This window comes from Saimiri boliviensis, chromosome 19 (genome assembly GCF_048565385.1).
Source record: "Saimiri boliviensis isolate mSaiBol1 chromosome 19, mSaiBol1.pri, whole genome shotgun sequence".
NCBI lineage: Eukaryota > Metazoa > Chordata > Mammalia > Primates > Cebidae > Saimiri > Saimiri boliviensis.
Window position 1 is genome coordinate 21,463,904 of NC_133467.1, and position 24,396 is coordinate 21,488,299.

The 24,396-nt window shown below is 35.9% G+C and overlaps 1 protein-coding gene across 8 annotated transcripts in view; it reads right to left on the minus strand.

Moving 5' to 3' along the window:
* Positions 1-24,396, minus strand: part of DNM3 (dynamin 3) — a 535,391-nt gene that overhangs the window by 189,531 nt on the left and 321,464 nt on the right. The window contains exon 16 of one of the 8 annotated variants that reach the window (XM_074390194.1): positions 6-24,261. The exons of the other annotated variants lie outside the window; for them this stretch is intronic. Coding sequence (XP_074246295.1) covers positions 24,199-24,261 — 63 coding nt within the window. The 3' untranslated portion in view covers positions 6-24,198. Of the gene's footprint in view, positions 1-5; positions 24,262-24,396 lie in introns of those variants that run through there. 8 annotated transcript variants of the gene reach the window in all.

The window sequence follows — 24,396 nt, forward strand, 5'->3', positions numbered from 1 at the left end:
TAACCCATAAATGTAAAAAAATTGTTTTAAACTAGACATTGTATATCAGATTCAGACTGGTAACTTTCTCCAGTCACATTCAGTCCACATGAGATACTTAAGGATGCAATAAAACATAAGAAAAGCATATTCTAGCTGCTTGCTATTTTGAAAAGGGGAAAAAAATCCTTTCAGACAGTAATCAATTTCATTGTGGAGGAGATTTCTGCAAAATGCATTAAGAAGTTCACGCCTGTGGCAATGGTCACTGCACATATTTTGGAATGTCTCCCAGACTATAAGACTTTTTCCAGACATCCAGAAGAGACTTTAGTATGACAGGGATCCTGCTCTGGGCCTTAAAAAATTGTAGAAGGAAAACTTTAGAAGGTTCAGTTTCAGCTGGATTTTGTTTCTTAGACAGCTGAGTTGCCTAGGTTATGGAAAATACCAGTAATTATGGAGTGATGATAATCAGAAAAATCTCCCACTCTGTCTTCTTTTTCTGAAGGCTCAATTAGTTAATCAAGGTATTGGCTAAGCAAGAATGCTACTTTGCTTCCTAAATATCTTTAATGGATAGGGTTGATTCTATCCTACCTCAGATACTAAAATCACCAAAAGGAGTTATAATATTTTTTAACTTTTGGAAACAAACTGTAAGATATATTTGTTTACTCAACTGCTCTTTGGCTGCATTAGCAATATTATATTTGTTCAGAAGTTTTGTTTTGAGGGAGGGAAGGATGGTCAAAATCACTGGATATAAAAAGAGCCCTTTATTTCCTTCTCTGTCATGTTTATCTCTAAACTTTTCCCTCACACTTGATTTTTGCTATCGCTAGGAATGAAATCTGAGTATAGAAATCGACATAATTTATTCCTTAAAAGACATGCTGATGTATGTTGGAGCTTTAGATTTTCCACAGACATATGTTAATCTGCTTTCTTCTGTCTCTCAAAGGCACAACTTTTCGTTTTGAACATATTTTGCCTTCTATAAATTGAATTCATCTTACGAGTTAAAAAAAATGAAAGAAAGGTTTTCTCAGTGTTTTGTTTCACATTATATTTTGGTTCCCTTTATAGGCTTTCTGATTTGTACAGAGGTAACTTTATACTTTCTTTATTATTCTTGTACTGGCTTAATATTCCCTTCTTGCTCTTTAGGCATCTTAAGTTCCAGTTCAGTTTCCTTCTGGTCCCCAATCCATACAGCTCCTGGTGTTAGAAACATTGTGCTTCTTGGACTCCATTCTTCACCCTCAGTTCTTCCCGCAAAGGCTAAATGTTAGTGATCGTTTAGGAAGGCAAATGTCATTTTTCTCGCCTTACTGAATCTCACATTTCTTTGTTTAGAACTCAAACAGGCCAAAAAAAAGAAAAGAAAAGAAGGCGCATTCTCTTACTCTTAATTACCTATATATTTGATGTCATTTATAAGAGAATTGTTTTGCAAAAAGCACTAACTTAGGAATCTGAAGACTTATGTTTCAAGCTGTGCGATTTACTAGCAGGGTAACCTTGATAAAAAAAAAAAGAAAAAAAGTGAACTTTGCTAAGTCTCCACTTTCTCATCTCCAAAATGGGAATAATTTCTGCCTTGCCCAACTCACATCTTTGTTACAAGAATTAAATGAGACAGTCTATGTCAGCATATTTCAAATTTAACATCTGTAATGAGGTTGGAATGGTGTTTGACACACAGTAAACACTAAGTGTTAGCTACAATATTATTATTATATAATTATTGCTATTAAAATGGCAAAGCATCAAACCAATAAAGAATCACTGGCTAGTGCATTTTTGATGGTTGTATTATATCATCTTATAATCAATAATCTTTAAAATTATTTTAATTTTTAAAATTTTACAATTCTATTTAGCTATTTAAACCCAGACATCAGTAACTGAATTTTCCAGATGATGAAAAAAATGGCCTGGGAAATATTAGACTGAAAAATCACTGGGCTGTTTGAAGTGCCCTGAAATGTATAGCTCACTGGTTATATGAGCTGATGAGATATTTCTGGAGCTGCAATTGTGGAACAACATGGACCAAGGTAGGAGCACCCTCAGACACAGAACTGCATTGCTCTTGGGCCCCTGGGAGACAAGATAAAGTCTTCTCCTTGCTTAATGCAAATAGCAATAATCACCCTGGCCTCAGAGACTAGTCAGTGTAACCTATCCAAGGTAGTTCTTGAGAACTACTCACTTAGCTCCTGGATAAACAGAAATGTTTAATAAACCAGAATCATGTCTAGTGTAAGTAAAGTTGAAAAATGATCAGCGTTCACCCTTGGGGCCTGTATTTGTTTGCTAGAGCTACCATAACAATACACCACAGACGGGATGTATTAAACAATGGGAAATAATTTTCTCATGATTCTGGAAGCTAGAAGTCCAAAATCAAGGTTTCAGCAGGTTTTATTTTTTAATTTCCTGAGGACTCTCCCCTTGGCTTGCAGATAACTGCCTTCTTTCTGTGCCCTAACATGGTCTTTCCTCTGTGTGGGGGGCCTTGGTGTCTCCCTTTGTGTCAAGATTACTCTTCTTATAAGGATATAAGTCAAACTGGATGAGGGTCTCCTTAATGGTCTCATTTTAACTTAATCACCTTTTTAAAGACCTTATCTCCAAATATAGCAACATTCTGGACTGAGGGTTAGGGCTTCACCATATGATTTTGGGGGCGGGAGACACACAAAATTCAGCACATAACAGCTTTCCCAACCTTTCCTCTCCTGTTGCTTCTCTCTAGTCATTTCCTTTCTAACTGGATCCATGTATTTTAACACATTTTCTTTTCCCCATGGATCCCTAGACCTCATTGTTTCTGAATACTTCTACAGAAAGAGTTGATCATGCACAAATGTGCAAATGCTTTGAAATCGGTACTGTGATCTGAAAATGATATATTACTGTGACTTCCAAGAGCCTAAGCCTGGCAGTGTTAAGGAGTAGTGGAGAGGTAGGCAGCATCTTGCTTCCTGGGCTAACATAAGACCAAATATACGAATAACCTTCCCATACCCTAATGCTGCTTTCCACAAAGCAAATAGGGTATGTAGAAATAGATAGTTTATTTTAATGAATTTGCTCTCATGGTTATGGAGGCCGGGAAGTCCAAAATCTGCACGAAAGGATGGAAAGCCAGAAACCCAGAAAAAAGTTGATGTTGCAGCTTGAATCTGAAGGGAGCATTCTCTTTGCCTCGGAGTTCTCAGCCTTAGCCTTCAACTGATTGATAAATTCTACCTACATTATGGAAAGTAAACCTGCTTTACTCTAAATCTATTAATTTAAATGCTAATCTAATCTAAAAAATAATCTTATAGTGACATTTAGACTGACGTTTGACCAAATTTCTGGGTACAGTGGCCTAGCCAAATTAATCATCACATCAGCAAAACATGATCTATATAATAAAACATGAGGATTGATTTTAGAAGTAAACCCTTAAGTTTAAAGAGCAAAGCCAAAAGTTCTGGTGTGTCTATTTTGTTTCTTCTACTTGTAGTCTCCTCTCTCCTAAATCTTGGAGAAAAACTGCAATTTGTAGTTGAGATACTTTCAGTCAAAATTCTCACTTGGGTTTATATAAACATCTTTGCACTTGTTCTGTCTCATTAAAGAAATAGTAAACCTTTTGGACAAGCAGGGATTTTTTTTTCACTTTGTACATAAAGCTATGCATACTTAGCATTGTAACTGTATAACTCAAAATGGAAATAAAGGCAGTTTTTTAAAAAAGAAATATTATACTTAAGGAAGTACATACTTTCTTTGTATCCTCTAAAAAGCCTGAATCCAGCATAAAGTTTAAAAATCAATGCTGAAAAAAATCAATTGAAAAAAATATGATATATTTTTGTAAATAGTATGCTAGTTAAGGTGATTTAAAAAAAAATTATAGAAGCCTTACTCTGAAATTCAGATTTCCAAAAACAAACTCAACACTGTTTTAAATATGGGAGGAGAAGGACATTTACAACTAAAATATCTATGACAACCTTTATAATCTAAGCATTCATTCATAAAGCATACACTTAAAAACAAAGAAATGAGAAAACTCACAACTTACAAATTGCAAAATACAGAATATAGAAGCAGTATAAATTTGATAACTAAATTCAGTGCCTTTCTCCTGTTGCTCTATCATACCACTTTGAAAGCAGAGTTCATGTCCTGCCAACCTTTGAATGCTGAGCACCTGGCACATAGTGAACGCTAAACAAAAGTTTCTGGAATAAAAATAAGAAATAAAAAATTTTAAAATATTCAATTAAGTTCCCATCAAAATTATCTGAGAACTAGGAGATCCAAGGGTATCTTCAGTTAGGGCGGAGTTACCTAAAATGACCCTTTGACCTATATCAAGGTTTGGACTAAAGAATGCAAGAGAATTATTCACATATTTATTAAACAGAAGCTATTTTGGTGCTATCTGCATCAGTGCCACAATATCAATATCATAACACTGAAACTGTAAGCATCAGGTCAGTGTTTCCTGATGCCTATGAAAGTGGCATTAAGAACATGAGAGTGAAATGCCTCTGCTTGCCTCAGAAAATTACTTGCCTCAAGCAGTAATTATTCCCCGTCTGACCCCATGCTAGACTTGGGGAAGAATAACAAAAGGCAGAATGTGTAACGAGGGGGTACAGGCTTCTGCTCTTTAAGAAATCCTGAGCATCTACCAGGCGTTTATGGGATGGTAGAGAAATAAGACTCAGCCCAGAACAGGAGCACCTCATGGACAAAGAGAAATGTGATAGGGACTACAATACACAGAAACTCAGAGTAGTAGTGACAAATTAACCTGGGGAGCTTCAGTAAGCTTCACAAAGTAGATAACATTTGAACCTGATCTTTAGGTCTGAATACACATTTTCCAAGCAAAAAATAGGTTTAGGCAAGATACTTTGGGTCAGCAATTCTCAAAGTGTAAACAACAGCTCCTGGAGATCAGCAAGATCTTTTCAGGGGACCCAAATGAAAGGCCACAGGAAGACTATTTCATAATAATGTTAACTCCTTATTTGCCTTTTTCACTATGTTGACATTTACACTAATGGTGCAGAAGAAAAGGTGGTAAAACTGCTGGTGCCTTAGCACAAGTCAAGACAGCAGTGGCACCAAATGGTACTGGCAATGGTGTTCTTCAATGCCAAGTACTTTCAGTAAAAGAAAAAAAAAGCAGCGTTACTTAGGCAAATCCTTGATAAAACAGTAAAAATTATTAATTTTTAACAATCTTGACCTTTCAGTATGTGACTTTTTAATATTCTGTGCAAAGAAAAGAGGAAGTAAACATAAAATATTTCTGCTGTTTCCTGCAGTTCAATGCTTGTTTCAAGGAAAAACACTTGTGTGATTGTTCGACTTGTGCTTTTTTCAAAAAACACTATATTTACTTGAAAGGATCACTGATGAACTACAGTAATTCAAATGTATCACAAGCTGTGGTTACTGTCCCATGAAACCTTAATTCAGTTGTATTGTCAAGGAAAATAGCTGATAGTATTGGATTCCAATACTAAAATTACAGCCTGTAAGTAAAAATTAGAATTTTGTAAAACTTGTATCTACCATATTAAACTTGAAAGTTTCCCAATGTTTAAAGACTTATTTGATGCAATCAGTGGTGATATTAACCAACGTGATTTTTCAATGTTGTATAATGAAATGAGTGAACATTTAGATTTACATATTATTCAGGGAACTGATATGCTTCCAATGACCAATGCATGATACTGCAACTTCCCACATGGGTAAAAGAGCTATTCAAGGTGCAAAGGAGACTTATCAATATATTCTAATGACATGGACTACGAAAAGTTAGTTGGTAAGGTATCAGACTCATTGCAATTAACCTTTAAGGAACTATATCATTTGTTGAGTTTTGGTATAGTATTAAAGAAGAATATTTGCAAAAGAATCTGAGAAGATTATCAAAATACTCACTCCTTTCTCAATTACATATTCATTAGAGGCTAAATTTTCTTCATATCCTTCAACCAAAACAACACATAGTAATAGACTGAACACAAAAGCAGATGTGACAATCTGTCTTCTATTAATTCAGACATTAAAGAGATGTGCAAAAATATAAAGCAATGTCACTCTTATAATTTTGTTTTGTTTTGGAAAATAACAGATTTTTTTCACAAAAATCGATCACTTATGATAACATATAATGGATTCATTATTTTTAATATTAATACATATTTCTTAAAATTCTCCATTTTAATTTTTAATTTGTTGCATGTTGATTAATGTAGTTTATAGTCCACTTAAACAAAGCTCCTAAGGGGTATTCAATACTTTTTAAGAGTTTAAACAGATCCTGAGACCAAAAAGTTTAAGAACTGGTAGTCCATTTAGATGAGCTAGCTTGAATAAAGGCAAAGTTCATGCCAGGGAAATATAGTGAGTTCTTAAAGTGGAAATCAGAAGAGGCTTATCCGAGGAGGTAGCTAGAGACAATAGTAGAAAGGTAACCTGGGAAGATTATGAAAGAAACTCTATGCCCTAATAAAAAGTTTGAATTTACCCTCTATTCTGATGGTTTGCAAATTTTCAAGACTATTATCCATGGTCAGAAGTACATTTTACATCATGAAACAGTACCAAAACACATGCATGTTTATAAAGAAAAATACAACTAGAGCAGAGTTTCACAGAACAATGACTTTACCAAATGTGATACGCTCTACTATTTTCTTTTCCATTATATTTTAATAGCTGAATGTAATTCACTAACTTGAATTCACTACTCATTAAAAGCCTGCAACCTGTAACTTGTAAACCACTGTCCTATGTAGTGGAGAATCAAGGGGCAGCAGATGTTTTTCCTGAGAAGTAACATGATCACATCTGTGTTTTTAGAATCATAATGTGATGTGGAGGGTAGAACATTCAGTATGCTGCTGTAATGGCCCAGGGGCATTATGGTAAGCATGTAGCTCGAGCAAGAAGATTGAGAGGAGGGGCTGTATTTGAGAAAGAAAAGACCATCAGGTTTTGAAGGCAAGTTGAATGTAACGCTTTTTTAGAAGGCGAAAGATACACTCACAGGAACTCTGAGGATGTGTAGCTTGGAAGAAGCATGTGGCTGCTGAGGCTATTAACAAAGATAGATCATACAGAAGAGCAGTAAGTTTACAGAGCATGAAGGCAAAGGCAAAAAATAACCCAATTTAGTTTTGGTAAGTTTTGAGTGGGCTGGGTTTCAGAAGCCTGCAAGTTGTTTAAGTAGTGATGCTGAAGAGGGGAATAGAAATTTTTTTCTATGGAAGTGGAAATAATTAAAGTCTGGAAATACAAAAATAATCGCTGCTAGGTATCCACATTGCTATTTTAGGAACACTGTATTAGACCTCTTAGTCTTATATTAAGACAATTAGTTGTGTTCTTTTTGAGAACAAATAATGCACTGCTTATATCATTTTACGTAAAACAGTTAAGATTCTAGAAAATGGTATCACTAAAAACAATAAAACATACCAAAATATGCCAGTTTTAAGTTTCAAAATAAATTGACTAAGGCCATTATACTGTGACGTTTCTTCAACATGGCTCAATTATACAGAAGAAAAGTAGCACATATGGTCTTTGTCAAAATGTGCCATAGCACTGGGAGATGTTGCATACTGTGAAGAAAATCTTTTTCATGACAGTAAAAAACTCTGCCTGCAGAACTATATGTTTAATGGCAATGAAACCCTGGTACCAGGCATTTTACATAAAAAATATTAATAATCTTTTTGTCTTTAAAAATGTGGCATACAGTTTTATCCATTTTATAGTGATGGAAATTAAGAATCAAACTGGTTAAGTAGCCTTGCAAACCTTATACACCACACAAATAACCAATTTAACCATCAAACTTACATCAGAGTTTATACATTACAACATTTCGCCTTGTTACTGAGGAATTATACATATTTTATTTTGGTACCAACCCATATAGAACATACTACTTAATAATAAGAAGAAAACAAGGCTAAACATTATTTTAACACATATAGTAATTTTTTTGTAAATAAATATACACACCCTATTATACAAAAGTTAACTTCACAGACTATAGGGAAGAACTACAGATAAACAATGTGATAAATTCTATGAGAAATAACATGAGTCAACTTCACAAGGAAATCTGGTTGTTTACCATAACCATTACAAATCTCAAAAATAGATTCATATCGTGTTAAAGACATGCAAAATGTCTGGGATCAGATATCATATAAACAACTTGCTGCTGCTGTTAAAATGTTGTTCCCTAATAATCTGCTTGGGCAGTTCAGTGACCAAAATCCACTCTGCGACCTGGGTTTGTCAGCGTAATGTTTATGCTTTGGTTTATCTGACCAAAAGAGGCTGAACACATCAAACAAGTGCAACACCAAGTCTCAGCGGATGCAGCACTTGAGGGCTCACAAGAATCTAAACATAGCGTCTGGAGAGAGCAGCCTGTGGCTCAGCCTTTGGGGAACACGAGGTACCTCAATTAAACAATAGCAGTTAGCAGATCAGAGCTTGAAGTGACCCTCCAGCTCATTCTTTGTCCTGAACATAATATTTGATTACAGCCAAAGACTAAGCAGAAGTTTAAATTACAAGTCTAACTTCCTGTTTTGTAATTTTTAATGATCAGTTAGCCCCAGAGGAGCCCTAGTTATATGGTTATTGTGTCTATTCAGGTGTGTTCTGTTTTATGCAACAGATAATTTCTAGAAATTTAGAAAGCAGTGAATCACATTTTTGTAATTCTATTAATACTTCTTTCAATGCTAAATATCATCACTTTAAATTAAACTCTTTAACTTCAGATGTCCCTGATTCACTCTTACTCAGCCTTCTCTCAAGCAGTAAATTATCTACAGTTCAACACTAAAATGCTCTGCAGAAACAAACCAGTTAAAAGAACTTGGTAGATTAAACTTTTATAAAGTGAAAAATGTATAAATACTAGCCTATGTTCTTCTTATATCTATGGTGTTCCAGACATAGTTCTCACATCCAGTTGATAATCTGGAGAAATTCAATGTATTTCAGTCAACACTGATTAAAATGTCCAGTCACTATGCTAATTCCTAAGGATGCAAAATTTAAAAACATGGTTTGTACCTTCAAGGATCACATAATTTAGTAAAAGAAAATACATATATAAAGTAATGAAGTGTGAAACATATCATACCAAAAATATACATATGGGTTAGAAGTAGAATATTGAAAGAGTGATTAACCAATTCCTTGAAAGACACAATCTACTAAAACTCACACAAAGAGAAATAGATAATCTTAATAGGTCTATATCTATTAAATAAATTGAATCAACAATCAACAATTAATCAACAAAAAACAAAGCACCAGGTCTAGATGTTTTCACTGATGAATAGTATCGAACATTTAGAGAAGAAATTATATCAATTCTCTAGAAACTCTTGTAAATAAAAGCAGAAGAAACACTTCCTAACTCATCCTATGAGGCTAACATTTCTCTAAAATCAAAACCAGATAAAGCAAGATGGCTTACTAGAAGTAGTGTGCATGGCTCTCATGGAGAGGAATGGAAGGGGCAAGTAAATATAACATCTTCAACTGAAACATCCAGGTACTCACGTTGGGACTAATCAGGAAAATAACTTGATCCATGGAGAATAAAGAAAAGCAAGACAGGACAATAGCCCCCACGTGAGCAACATGGAACCAGGGGAACCTCCCCCATTCAGGGAAGCACCTTCACGGGTGATACCTCCAGGTACTGGAAAATCTGAGGTGACTAGAAACTGGATTGGACCTGAAGCATACCACAGCATCCCTACAGAAAAGTAGATAAACTGTTACATGGGTGTCTGTTCCCGTATCTCCTCACTGGGCAGGTCCTCCAGGCATGGGCCTCCAGCCAAGACCTGCTAGAGCTATCAAGCTAGTAGCAATTTGGAAATTCCTTGGACAGGGCCTCCAGGGGCAGCTGAAAGCCTCTCTGCCATTGCCTCTTCAGTGGAACTGCCCTTTCTAACCTTGAAATAATGAAGGAGTAAAGATCCTAAGTGTCTTATTCACACTATAACAAGCTGCAGTCAAGCCAAGGAGAGAAGGTCAATCCATCTCCCATGAGTCCCACACATCCCCCACTGCTCATCACCACCAGACAGGGAACCCCTGTGGGCTTGGGCCCACAAAACAGACCCTCCATTCTGCACTGATTACACTGAGCAATTGCTGACCTGCATCTCTCTGGGGTGAAGCCCCCAGGACTCAAGCAAATAACCCTAAACCATGACCATTACTAAGGTCCCTTCCTCTGTTGTCTCCAAGCTGTTGAAGGAAGATAAACACAGATCACCCCAGAGCTGCAGTGGGCAGTCAAGGAGTTCCAACTTGTGACTTACAGCCAGCATTCAAGGGAAAGAGAAAACCACACTTTGAGAGCATTGAGAGAGAACGTGGCTGCAATGTGAGGAAACATAGGAGAGCCACATAACTGAGCAAGAGTCTACCAACTGACCAGGAAGCCCAAGTGCCACCTGCTGGATCCCACTCCAAAGCTTCAACAACAAAAATACCTCACTAACATATAACTCTCTGAAACCAGAGACAAAAAGACAGCTTCAAATAAAGACCTTGTACAAAGCCTCAGCCTGGAGAAAGCATCCAAAAAATTAAGTCTGTTGACTGTACTCAATCTATACTGCCTTTAAAAGGAACACCCACACACAGAGATGGGAAAGAACCAACACAAGAACTTTGAAGAACTTTGTGGTAACTAAAATGGCCAGAGTGTCATATGTCCTCCAAATGACCCAGCTGAACTGGCTGTAATGACAGAAATAAAATTCAGAATATCGGCAGGAACAGAGATCATCAAGATTCTGGAGGATGGCAAACCCAATCCAAGAAAATGAGAATCACAATAAAGCAAAAAGGAGCTAAAGGACGAAACAGCCAGTATAAAAAATATAATAAGTCTGCCAGAACTGATTAACACAATACAAGAATGCAATCACAAGTATTAACTGTAGAATAATCCAAGATGAGGATAGAATCTCAGAACATGAAAAATGGTTCTCTGAAATAAGACAATCAGACAAAAATAAATAAAAAAGAATAAAAAAGAATGAACAAACCTCCAAGAAATACGGGTTTATGTAAAGAGACCAAATCTACAAGTCATTGGTATCACTGAAAGGTATGGGGAGAAAGCAATTAACCTGGAAAACATATTTCAGGATATTGTCCATAAAAACTTCTCCAACCTTGCTAGAGAAGCCAACAGTCAAATTCAGGAAATACAGAGAACTCCTGCAAGATTCTATGCAAGAAGATCATCCCAAGGCCATAATCATCAGATTTTCCAAGGTCAAAATAAAAGAAAGAATGTTAAAGGCAACTAGAGAGAAAGGGCAGGTCACCAACAAAGAAAACATCATCAGGATAACAATGAACCTCCCAGCTGAAATGCTACAAGCCAGAAGAGATTGGGGACCTATATTCAACATTCTTAAAAGAAAAAAGTCTTCAACCAAGAATTACATATTTCAAACTAAGCTTTGTAAGTAAGTGAAGGAGAAACAAGATAACTTTCAGATAAGAAAATGTTGAGGGAATTCATTACCACCAGATCTGCCTTCAAGAGATCTTGACAGGAGCATGAAATATAGAAAGGAAAGACTGCTACCAGTTAATACAAAAACATACTTAAACACATAGATCAGTGGCACTGTAAAGCAACCACACGAACAAGCCAACATAATAACCAGCTAACAGCACAATGACAGGATCAAATCACACATATCAATACTAACCTGGAATGTAAATGGGCCAAATGCCCCACTTAAAAAGGCACAGAGTGGCAAGGTGGATAAAAAAGCAAAAACCAATGGTATGCTGTCTTCAAGAGACCTATCTCACATGCAATGACAAGCATAGGCTCAAAATAAAGGGATGGAGGAAAATCTACCAAACAAATGGAAAACAGGCAAAAGCAGAGATTGCAATCCTAATTTCAGACAAAACAGATTTCAAATCCACAGGTATCAAAAAAAAAAAAAAAAAAAAAAAAAAGAAGGGCACTACATAATGGTGAAAGGTTCAATTCAACAAGAAGACTATTCTAAATATATATATGTGCCCAACACAGCAGCTCCCAGATTCATAAAGGAAGTTCTTAGAGACTTCCAAAGAGACATAGGCTCCTACACAATAATAGTAAGAGACTTCAGCATTCCCATGACAGTATTAAACAGATCATCAAGGAAGAAAATTAACAAAGGTATTCAGAACCTAAACTCAAGATGGGCAAAATGGATCTGATAGACCCCTACAGAATTCTGTATTCAGAATCAACATAATATACATTGTTCTCTTTGCTACATAGCACATACTCTACAATAGACCATATAATTGGACATAGAATAATTCTCAACAAATGAAAAAGAACTGAAATCATACTAAACACAGCTTTGAACCACAGTGCATTAAAAATAGAAGTTGACTATGAAAAATCACTCAATAACTATGCAATCATATGGAAATTAAACAACATGCCCCTGAATGACTTTTTGGGTAAATAATAAATCTAAGGCAGAAATGAAGAAGTTCTTTGAAAATAATGAGAACAAAGATACAACACACCAGAACCTCTGGGATACAGCTAAGGCTGTGTTAAGAGGGAAATTCACAGCACTAAATGCCCACACTGAAAAGTTGGAATGATCTCAAATTAATCTGAATTTACAACTGAAAGTATCAGAGAAGCAAGAACAAATCAACCCCAAAGCTAGAAGAAGATGAGAAATAACAAAAATCAGAGCTGAACTGAAGGAACTGAGACACAAAAGACCATTCAAAAGATCAACAAATCCAGGAATTCATTCTTTGAAAAAATTAATAAGATAGGCCACTAACGAAACTAATAGAGAAGAAAAGAGAGAAGATCCAAATAAATACAATTAGAAATGATGAAGAGAATGTTACTACTGAACCCACAGAAATAAAAACAACCATCAGAAACTACTACTAACACCCCTATGCACACAAATTAGAAAACCTAGAGGAGATGGATAAATTCCTGGAAACATAAATCCTCTAAGACTGAGCCAGGAAGAAATCAATTCTCTGAACAGACCAACAGCAAGCTCCAAAATTGAATCAGTAATAAATAGCCTACCAACCAAAAAAAGCCCAGGACCTGATGGATTCACAGTCAAATTCTATGAGATACACAAAGAAGAGCTCAATTTTTTGAACAGTATCTGGAGGAATGGTACCTACTTAATCTATGATGCCAGCATCATCTTGATACAAAACCTGGCAGAGACACAACAAAAAAAGAAAACTTCATGCCAATATCTTTGATGAACATCTGTGCAATAATTCACAACAAAATACTAGCAAACTGAATCCAGCAGTGCATCAGAAAGCTAATCTTCCATGATCAAGTAGGCTTCATCCTTGTGATGCAAGGCAGGTTCAATATAAGCAAATCAGTAAATGTGATTCACCACGTAAACAAAACTAAGACAAAAAACACATGATTATCTCAATAGATTCAAAAGGGCTTTACACAAAGTTCAATACCCCTTCATGTTAAAAACTCTCAATAAACTCGATATTGAAGAAACATACCTCAAAACAATAAGAGCCCTCTGTGACAAACCCACACCCAGCATTTTACTGAATGGGAAAAGATGGAACCATTTCCCTTGAAAACTGGCTCAAGACAGGGATGCCCTCTCTCACCACTTCATTCAACATAGTAGTGGAAGTCCTAGCCAGAACAACTAGGCAAGGGAAAGAAAACAAAGGCCATCCAAAATGAAATCAAACTATCTCTTCTTGCAGACGTTATTCTATAACTAGAAAACCGTATAGCCTCAGCTCAAAAGCTCCTCCAGGTGATAAACAATTTCAGCAAATTTGCAGGACACAAAATCAATGTACAAAAATCACTAGCATTTCTATACATTGACAACAGCCAAAACAAGAGCAAAATCAGAAAGACAATTCCATTCACAATTGCCACAAAAAGAGTAACATACCTAAGAATACAGATAATCTGGGTGGTAAAAGATATCTATAATGAGGATTATAAAACACTGCTCAAAGAAATCAGCGAAGACACAAACAAATGGAAAAATGTTCCATGCTCATGAATAAGAAGAATCAATATCATTAAAGTGGTTATACTGCCCAAAGCAATTTAGATTCAATGCTCTTTCTATCAAACTACCAATGACGTTCTTAACAGAACTAGAAAAAACTATTTTAAAATTCATATAGAATCAAAAAAGAGCCTGAATAGCTAAGGCAATCCTAAGTAAAAAGAACAAAGCTGGAGGAATCATGTTACTCAACTTCAAACTGTATTACAATGCAACAGTAATCAAAACAGCATGGTACTGATACAAAAACAGGCACATAGAACAACAGAACAGAATAGAAAGCCCAGAAATAAGGCTGCACATCTATGATAATCTGATCTTTGACAAAGCTGACAAAAACAAGCAATGGGAAAAGACTTCCAATTCAATAAATGGTGCTAGGGTAACTGGCTAGCCATATGCAGAAGACTGAAGCTGGATCCCTTCCTTACGCCATATATAAAAATCAACTCAAGGTGGGTTAAAGATTTAAACATAAAACCCAAAACTATAACAACCCTGGAAGACAACCTAGGCAATACTATCCTGGACACGGAAAAAGTCAAAGACTTTACAACTAAGACACCAAAAGCATTCACATCAAAAGCAAAAATTGATGAGTGGGATCTAATTAAATTTAAAAGTGTCTGCATAGCAAAAGAAACTATCAACAGAGTAAACAGATAACCTACAGAACGGGAGAAAATATTTGCAAACTATGCATATGACAAAGGTCTAATATCCAATCTCTATAAGGAATTTAAATGAATTTACCAGAGAAAAACAAACAATCCCATTTAAAAGTGGGCAAAAGACATAAATAGACACTTCTCAAAAGAAGACATATATGCGGCCAACAAGCATATAAAAATGGTAAATATTACTAATCACTAGAGAAACACGAATCAAAATCACAATGAGATACCATCTCATGTTGGTCAGCATGGTCATTATTAAAAAGTCAAAAAATAACAGATGCTAGCAAGGTTGTGGAGAAAAGGGAATGCTTATACACTGTTGGTGGGAGTGTAAATTAGTTCAACCATTGTGGAAAGCGGTGTGGTGATTCCTCAAGGAGCCAAAGCAGAACTACCATTCGACCTAGCAATCCCATTACTGGGTATATACCCAGAAGAATATAAATCATTCCACGATAAAGACACACACACTCAAACTTTCATTGCTACCCTATTCACAATAGCAAAGACATGGAATCAACCTATATGCCTATCAATGAGAAATAACTGGTTAAAGAATATATGGTACAGCCGGGCGCAGTGGCTCAAGCCTGTAATCCCAGCACTTTGGGAGGCCGAGGCAGGTGGATCACGAGGTCGAGAGATCGAGACCATCCTGGTCAACATAGTGAAACCCCGTCTCTACTAAAAATACAAAAAACTAGCTGGGCATGGTGGTGCGTGCCTGTAATCCCAGCTACTTAGGAGGCTGAGGCAGGAGAATTGCCTGAGCCCAGGAGGCGGAGGTTGCGGTGAGCCGAGATCGCGCCATTGCACTCCAGCCTGGGTAACAAGAGCGAAACTCCGTCTCAAAAAAAAAAAAAAAAAAAAAGAATATATGGTACATATACACCGTGAAATATTATGCAGCCATAAAAAAGAAGGAGATCATCTTTTGGGGAACATGGATGGAGTTGGAAACTATTATCCTTAGCAAGCTAATGCAAGAACAAAAAACAAAATACCACATGTTGTCACTTATCAGTGGGAGCTAAATATAGTAACTTATGAACACAAAGACTGAAACAACAGACACTGGGGTCTATTTGAGGGTGGTGGGTGGGAGGAAGGAGAGTAGCAGAAAAAATAACTATTGAGTACTGGGTTTAGTAGCTGGGTGATGAAATAATCTATAAACAAACCCCTGTGACATGAGTTTAATTATGTGACAAACCTTCATATGTTCCCCAAAAACCTAAAATAGAAGTTAAAAAAAAAACAGATAAAGTTACTATAAAAAAGGAAAACTAAAGCTCAGTATCACTCAGTAACATAGATGCAGAAATCCTCAACAAAATATTAGCAAGTCAAAGCCAAATATATATAAAAAGAATTATACATCATAACGAAGTGAGATTTATTCCAGGTATGCTAGGATGATTCAACATTTGAAAATCAATTAATATAATCCTTCACATCAACATATTTAAGAATAAAATATCATATGATCATATTAACAGATGCAGGAAAAAAAAAACATTTGACAACAACCAGCATGATAAAAACTCTCAGCCAACTAAGAATAGAAGAAAAATTCAACTTGATAATGAACATCTACAAAAAAACTACACAGCTAACCTCATATTTAATGGTGAGACACTAGATGTTTTACCATAAGATCAGGAACAGGGCAAGGATGTCCCCCTCTCACAACTCCCATTCAATATCATACTGGAAATTCTAGTTGATGCCATAAGACAAGAAAAGGAAATAAGCAATATACAGATCAGAAAGCAAAAAATAAAACTGTCTTTGTTTAAAGGTGACATAATTGTGCATGTAGAAATTCTGAACAATTGCCCAAAAGTCTTTTAGAACTAGTAAGTAATTAAAGCAAGGTTATCAGATTCAAGATTAGTGTTCAAAAGCCAACGGCCTTCCTACATACCAGCAATGAATACTCAATTTAAAATTAAAAACAAAACAACATTTATATGGTTTGGATGTTTATTCTCTCCAAACCTCATGCTGAAATGTGATTCCCAGTATTGGAGGTGGGGCCTAGTGGGAGGTGATTTGATTATGGGGATGGAACCCTTATGAATAGCTTAGCGCTATCCTTTTGGTGATAAATGATTTCTTGATTAGTTAGTTCATGTGAGATCCGGTTGTTTAAGGAGTCTGGGACCTGCGCTTTCTCTCTTTCTTGCTCCCTCTCTCAATATGTGACATCACCTGCTCCCCCTTTACCTTCTGCCGTGATTGTAAGCTTCCTGAGGCCCTCATCAGAAGCAGATGCTGGAGCTACACTTGTATAGCCTGCAGAACTGTGAATCAATTAAATCTCTTTTCATAAGAAATTACCGAGCCTCAGGTATTTATTTATGGTGACACAAAAATGGGCTAATATAATCAACTATGTTAGCCACCCCCAAAATAAATAAATACTTAGATATACTTCTACTAGCACATGAAAAATATCCATATGAGGAAAACAAAATTCTAGTAAAATGAATCAAAGAAGACCTCAATAAATGGTGGGAAATTCCATGTTCATGAATAGGAAGACTCAATTACATTAACATGTCTATTTTCCCCAACTTGATTTATAGATTAAATGCAATCTCAATTAAAATCATAGCAAGTTATTTTGTAGACATTAACAAACTGCTTCTAAAACCTATAGAAAAGTAAGACTCAGAATAGTCAACATAATACTGAAAAAGAATCAGAGGACTGATACTACTCAAATTCAACAACGTACCATAAAGCTATAGTACTAAAGAGAGTACAGTATTGGTGAAAAACTAGGTGCACAGATCAATGGAACAACATAGCCCAGAAACGGACTACACAAATCTAGTTAACTGACCTTGGACAAAGGGACAAAGGCAATTCAATATAGAAAGGATAGTCTTTACAACAAATGCTGCTGAAGGAACTATAAATCTACATTAAAAAGAACTGTATGTACACACTGACCTCACACTTTTTACAAAAATTAATTCGAAATGGATGATAGACTTAGATACAGAACACAAAACTATAAAACTCTTAGAAAATAACATGGGAGAAAATCCAGGGCAATTTGGGTTTGGTGAAGAGTTTTAAAGTGTAACACCAAAATCACAATCCACGAAGAAAAAATAACTTGGACATCCTTAAATTTAAAAACTTGACAATACCAAATAGAGGTAAGAATTTGAAGGAACTGGAACTTACATTTATTTCTGTAAGGAATGCAAAATGATGCAGCCACCTATAAAGATAATTTGGTAGTTTCTTACAAAATTAAACAGTCTTACCATATGATGATGCAATTATAAATAATCCTAGGTATTCACCCAAATAAGTTTAAAAGATGTTCATACAAACACATAAATGTTTAGAGTAGCTTTTTTCATAATTGCCAAAAAACTGGAAATAGCCAAGATGTCCCTCTACAGGTGAATGAGTAAACAAACTGTGGTACAACCAGACAATGGAATATTATTTAACAATAAAAAGAAATAGTAACAAGAGGGGCAGCTTTTTTAAAAAGAAGAAACCTTTCTATCAAAAGAGGCAGATGCCTCAATTCTGGACCCCTCAAAAATAACCAAAACTTTGCTCTAAATCCCTATCATCTTCAAAAGGGGTTGGGGCGGGGGGCGTTGTCCTTCTACATTATTTCCCCTTTTATATTACGTCCCTTCTGTATTATTTTACCTGTGGTTGGTACTACTTTAAGGTGGTCAGGAGAATGGAAACTGTATTTCATCACTACAAAGTTAAAAAAAACAGCAACTGACACAGGGTTAACAACCAAGTTGACATTCCCAAATCCTTGTTCAGCTCTCTAGGTCATATTGCCTTTCTGGGTTATATCTCCACATTTCTTGGAATTTGTAACTGATGTTTAAATTAACTTTGAAGCACTCTGCACTTTGAGGTAAAGTTGGTTGATTGTAAGCAAAAATAACTTCAAAGTTTGAAGTCATCACTCCCTTTTGGTCCCTAAGCACCCAAAAGATGTTCTGTCATCCCCCAAACTCTGGAATGTCTTCCCAGAAAGTGAGTTAAAATGACATTTCTCCTTATTCCCATTTTTATTGCAATTACTGATTAACAACGTTTGGTTTCTTGCTTCTCACATTTTTGCCTTGCAAATGAGTTTAATCATGCAGGAGAGCCAATTACAAAACAATGTAAAAGAAAACAACTGGTCCTAATATGACTGTTTGGAATTAAAAAACAATTTTTACTTGGGGATGCGCCAAATTCCTCAGAAAAAAAAGAAAAAACATGGCTCCTAAGACATTTCTCCAGGCTTATTATGATAGTGGAACTAATCAATAAACCCTTTTATATTATTTTATTCCCAGTTTCAAAAGCAGCTATGAAATCAACCTAGTTGACTTGATTAGATTATTTGGCAGTTGTTCTTATCTAGCTATGAAGCAGTGTTTGCAATACATTTACAACAGACCTCACAAAATGGTTAAACAATTACAAAAGTCTAGAAAAATGATTCCTAAGTGCACAAACACATTAAAAATCTTCTGTTTAGGCCAGGTTGCTATATAATTCTGAATAGAGTGTGACCTTGCTTCCCTCAGAGACCCTTTGGAATTTGGCTCTGATTTCAGCCTTTCCTCTGCCAAGCATATAGAATGAATTAGGTGAAGCTCTGTTACAAATGCACCCCACCCACAATGGTTCTCAATAGAGAGCTGAACCTTTTAGACCCACAGTTCAACTTAAATGTAAAAATGGTTCTGTTTTCAAAATTGAGTTTCACTTCCCCTTGTCTTGTGCTCACCCCTTTTTCTCTGCATTCCAATTGTACTTCCCAGTGAGAGAATAAAATTGAAACAAATGTAAACAGGAAACCTAAAGTAAACAGTCTAAACGGGTATTTCTAGTTTTTAATTTCAGGTATTCACACACTGAAGGGGCCTCTTTCAATCTCCTCACTGATGTGAATAAAGGAGGCATTAGGAGTTTCCCTCAATTCCATCTTAGCTTTAGTACCACAGTCCGTTAAAGCCCATTAAGGCAAAGAGCAAAACCAGCTTATCTGCAGGGCAGGGCCTGACCACTGAATGAGAGGACCTGCCCCTAAATGTTGACTGACTAAGCTTTCTAGCCTTCCTTTCTTTAAAAATCACTTTTTCCCCCAGATGTTCAATGGTCTCTTAGTGTTCTATTTCTTAGCTGTTAAAAAGAAAGCATCTCATGAATTAATTTATCATATGGTACAGAGTGTGCAAAACGAAGAAAACGAGCTTGCTTGCAGACCAACTGGGAGATCAAATCTCAGCTACACAGTTCATTCACTTAAAAGGGTGACAGGAAAGTGACGAACTTCTCTAATATTTGGATTCTACATTTCTAAACCCTAAAACCTAAGTCTGCAATGAGAATGCACATATTAAGTCCATGGCTCAGATTCAGTATTCAATAAATTCTAAGATGATTTCTCCTCCCTCCCCACTCCCGGGTTTATGTCTCCCAGAAGTATGTGTCTTTTAAACTAGAAAATATGAAGAGAGCAACATTTAACAGAAACAATTTATTTCTTAAAAAGCCATGTTAGGCCCTGACCACCTAGTTTGAGGACGTGCTCTAGTATATCACCATACCCTCCCGATCATGCTGCTCATTACTGTGTTAAGGGCAATTGTTTAGCAGGAAGAATAAAATTTCTCAATTTCTAAAAAAAAAATTAACCCCAAATTCCAATTTTTAATCACCAACTTCCCAACTGTATAAAAACTGCTGTGTCTCTGCAGATGGGTTTTATTTTATGTAGTGGGTATGTCTTAGAAAAACTGCAATTTAAATGGTGGTAAATGTAATACTATTTTCCATGTTTATTTTGTGACAATTTTGTTTATGTTTAATAATTTGGGTTGTCTGATGCTATATTCAGACTACATGTCTAAATGCTCCATCAGTATGCCTGGGATTGTTTGAGTTCTTAGGGAGTTTTAACATCATTTAATGGGAAGATTTAAAAAACATTGTGAACAATGGATACAGAGATGCAACAATAAAACTAATGACCTTCACAGCTTGTGAGGTGAGCAGGATAGGGTTCCAACCCTATTTTATATAGAGAAAATTGAGATAAAGCAATTAATCCAAGGTCAAACTATTACTTGAGTGCTGAGCCAAGAACCCACAGATTTTGCTATTATTGTTATGATAGCTGTTGTTTTGAGTACTACTATATTAATATCTATTACACTGCTGATTCTCTAGCAAAAAAAAGAAAAAAGAAAAAGAAAAAAAAGTTTGAAGCCAGGTGCATTGGCTCATGCCTGTAATCCCAGCACTTTGGGAGGCCGAGGCAGGAGGATTACTTGAGCCCAGGAGTTTGAGATCAGCCTGGACAACATGATAAAACCTTGTCTCTACAAAAAATTAAAAAAAAAAATTAGCTGGGCATGGTGGCACATCCCTGTAGTCCTAGCTACTTGGAAGGCTGAGGTAGGAGCACTGCTTGGGCCCAGGAGGTGGAGGCTGCAGTGAGCCATGATTGGGTCACTGCACTCTAGCCTGGGGGACAAAGTGAGACCCTATCTCAAAAAAAAAAAAAAAAAAAAAAAAAGTTTGACTGTATTTACCAAATAACTGGCAACAATTTTAAGCAACTAATATGTTTTATCATCTGCCAGCCCAAGCACATTCCTTATTTTTAAAATCTATAATGTTTCACTGTACTTGGGTTTTGAAACCCAGAATCACTGTATTTTCCTTAAACTGTGACACACATAATTCTCAGTGTTTGCCAAGTCTTCACATATGACATCGAAATTTAATTTGTGTTAACTTAAAAAAAAACTTTGTATAATATAGATTACTTTTATCATCATGGTACTATATATATCCATATTGAACTTTCCCAGAAATTATTTGTGTTTGAAACCAAAAGTGGCTAAATAAAATATCTCTCTACTGGGTAGTATGGGGAGACAATATGGAGAATAAGAGACATGATCTAGAGAAGGCACCATGTGTGCATATCTACATTAATACTGAAACAAGTGATCTACTCATCTCCTTTCTGTCTCTAGGGCCATCACTTCTCACTAAACTATTGGCATCTGGGACAGGACAATGTCTTTCCTTACCTAGTTCCCTTTAGTTAAAAAGTTTCCTTTTTACCAGTTCTTGGTAAAGGAACTAAGAAATTTTATTTTGATAGAAACTATATTCAGTTGTCATGATTATTAAAATTGGACTTTGAATAATTACCTGCACAACTGGAATGATACTACATAATCAATACTTATTCTTAGTGCTGATACTGTTTTCATACTGAAGTCACCAACTGCAGGAAAATTGATGATTGGGGTCCTTAAGCCTTCCTGCAATAGTATAAAAGATTGGATATTCAAATTTTTCTACTTTTGTTTTCTCTTTTTGAATAAAAACAGAAATCTAATCTTAGAACTCTGTGCCTAACAAGGCCCAGAATTTGAATGTTCAGACAGAGTCTCTGAGGACTATGCAGACAGAGGGCAGGCATGCGGGGCAGAAGGTCTCTCTATGCTCTGTTTTAGTGAGTACCTACTTCACTGCAATTCATTTCTTTACTTTTGTTCTTACACAGAGTAGGCAGAAAGCAAGTCTGTGGAGAAAATTTTATTGAAATGAGTTGGTTTTATTACTGGATTTGGTTATCTTGTTTTTGAGGAAATATTTGTATTTAAGGGAAAAAGTGTGTTTTTATTACTTCACCTCCAATACCATTTAAGGTATGTAATGATGGTTGGACATCAACCTGCAAAATATTTCTTCAGAGCACCCATGACCTCCAGTTTTTCATATCCCAGTGATGCCAGATCCTAAATTAATTTCATGCATACAAGTTCAACATTATCTCCATTTTTATACTTTCTCTATGGAGTTAAGTATCTTAAAGAGAAATTGTTTTTTGTTTTCCCTACATCCCCTGACTGATCTTGGACAGACTGCTAAAAAACAAAGCAAAAAAAAAATCTATAAAATGCTCTCACATTTTTTTCCTCTTGACCAGACTTCACTTCCCAGATTAAATGACCTTCACACTACAATAATGCTGCCTATTTCTAACAGTAAAAAGTTCCATTTCATTATAACCAAAAATGCAAAGAAATCAACAATTATTCTTGAAAACCATTACATATTATCTTTGAATGGAGTTCATAAAGTTGTGGCAACAGCCACCAAAAACAGCCATGAGGCAGATTGATTCATCAGTACCTATTGAGTTAATTAAGAAACAAAGATACAAGAAAACACAGAATTATGACCAGACTGGCTTTGCTTATTCAGTTTTAGTCAGAGACCACGATTTATTTCAAATAACCCCAGTTTATTTTTGAAAAAAAAAAAAAAAATCCTGTCTTCAGACAGGATATGGGGGAGGAGTTAAGGGGTGATGTTTTACACATGCACATCTGGATACAGTCCAACTATTTCCCTTAAACATTCCCCCAGTTGTTTTCATTTTGCTCCATGCTTTGGCATTCATAAATTTGTGAGATTAATTGTGTGTCAGCAGTCTGCAGGCCTGGAGCTGGGCACCACTTTAATAGCAATACTGCTACAAAACAACTCTGTAGAGAAATACGTTCACATATTTGAAAAGGAAAGCATAGTCACATAGTTCATTTCTGTTTAATATCAGGCAGTGACATTATACATAAAGGAGGTAGTGTAATCTTTCAGGGAATTGCCCTAATAGCAAGATAATATATATCCATCCTACTAGAAATTGTGTGTGTGTGTGTGTGTGTGTGTGTGTGTGTGTGTGTGTGTGTGTGTGTAAACTATAAATTCAACTGTTTTAAAGCATAAGAAAGGATTCATAAAGAGAAAAAATGGAGAGCTCAGGGCTGGGCATTTGTGTTCCTTGTTTTCTTCTGATCATTTTGAAGAGCATGTTGACAGACTGCATTTCTTGTCCTGGAAATGCACCAACAATTAAAATCACCTTTGCCAGAAAGAACCAGCTTATCTTAGAAATGGTGGAGGAGCATCTTTGCTTTAAAAGATATTTTGCTAAGTCTCCTATGCTTTCAAAATTACTATATGAAAAGTGAAACTAGAGGCCTTCTGCCCTGATGTGTAGGCCTCACAGTCCAGATTATGAGCTCAGTAAGGGAAGAGCCGTGTTCCCAGAGCCCAGTGAAGTGGCGGTACTTGGTAAAGTGCTTAGTGCATGCCAGTTGACAACAAAAGAACTATCGTTTAAATGTTGATACACAGATACTTATTCTTACATTATATCCGTGACTAGGAAATACATCAATCAGATATTATGACATTTTCACAAGTAAATGTCACATGCCAAAGTAAAGTAATAGGTAGGGCAAATTTTCATGCATATACATAACTGAGCAGAGTGTTCCAGATTAAAGTTCTGAGATTTGCAACATCACCACTGGGAGGAAACTGGCAGCTTCTCCTCTAATCCTCTACAAAAACACAAAACATACAGCTATTGGAAACATGTTGAGCATTCCTCTGGAAAATAATTAAGCTTCAAATAAATCATAAGCTATTCCTGCAGAAAAAGAAAGGAACTTTTTATAATCTTCTGCTGTTCCTCA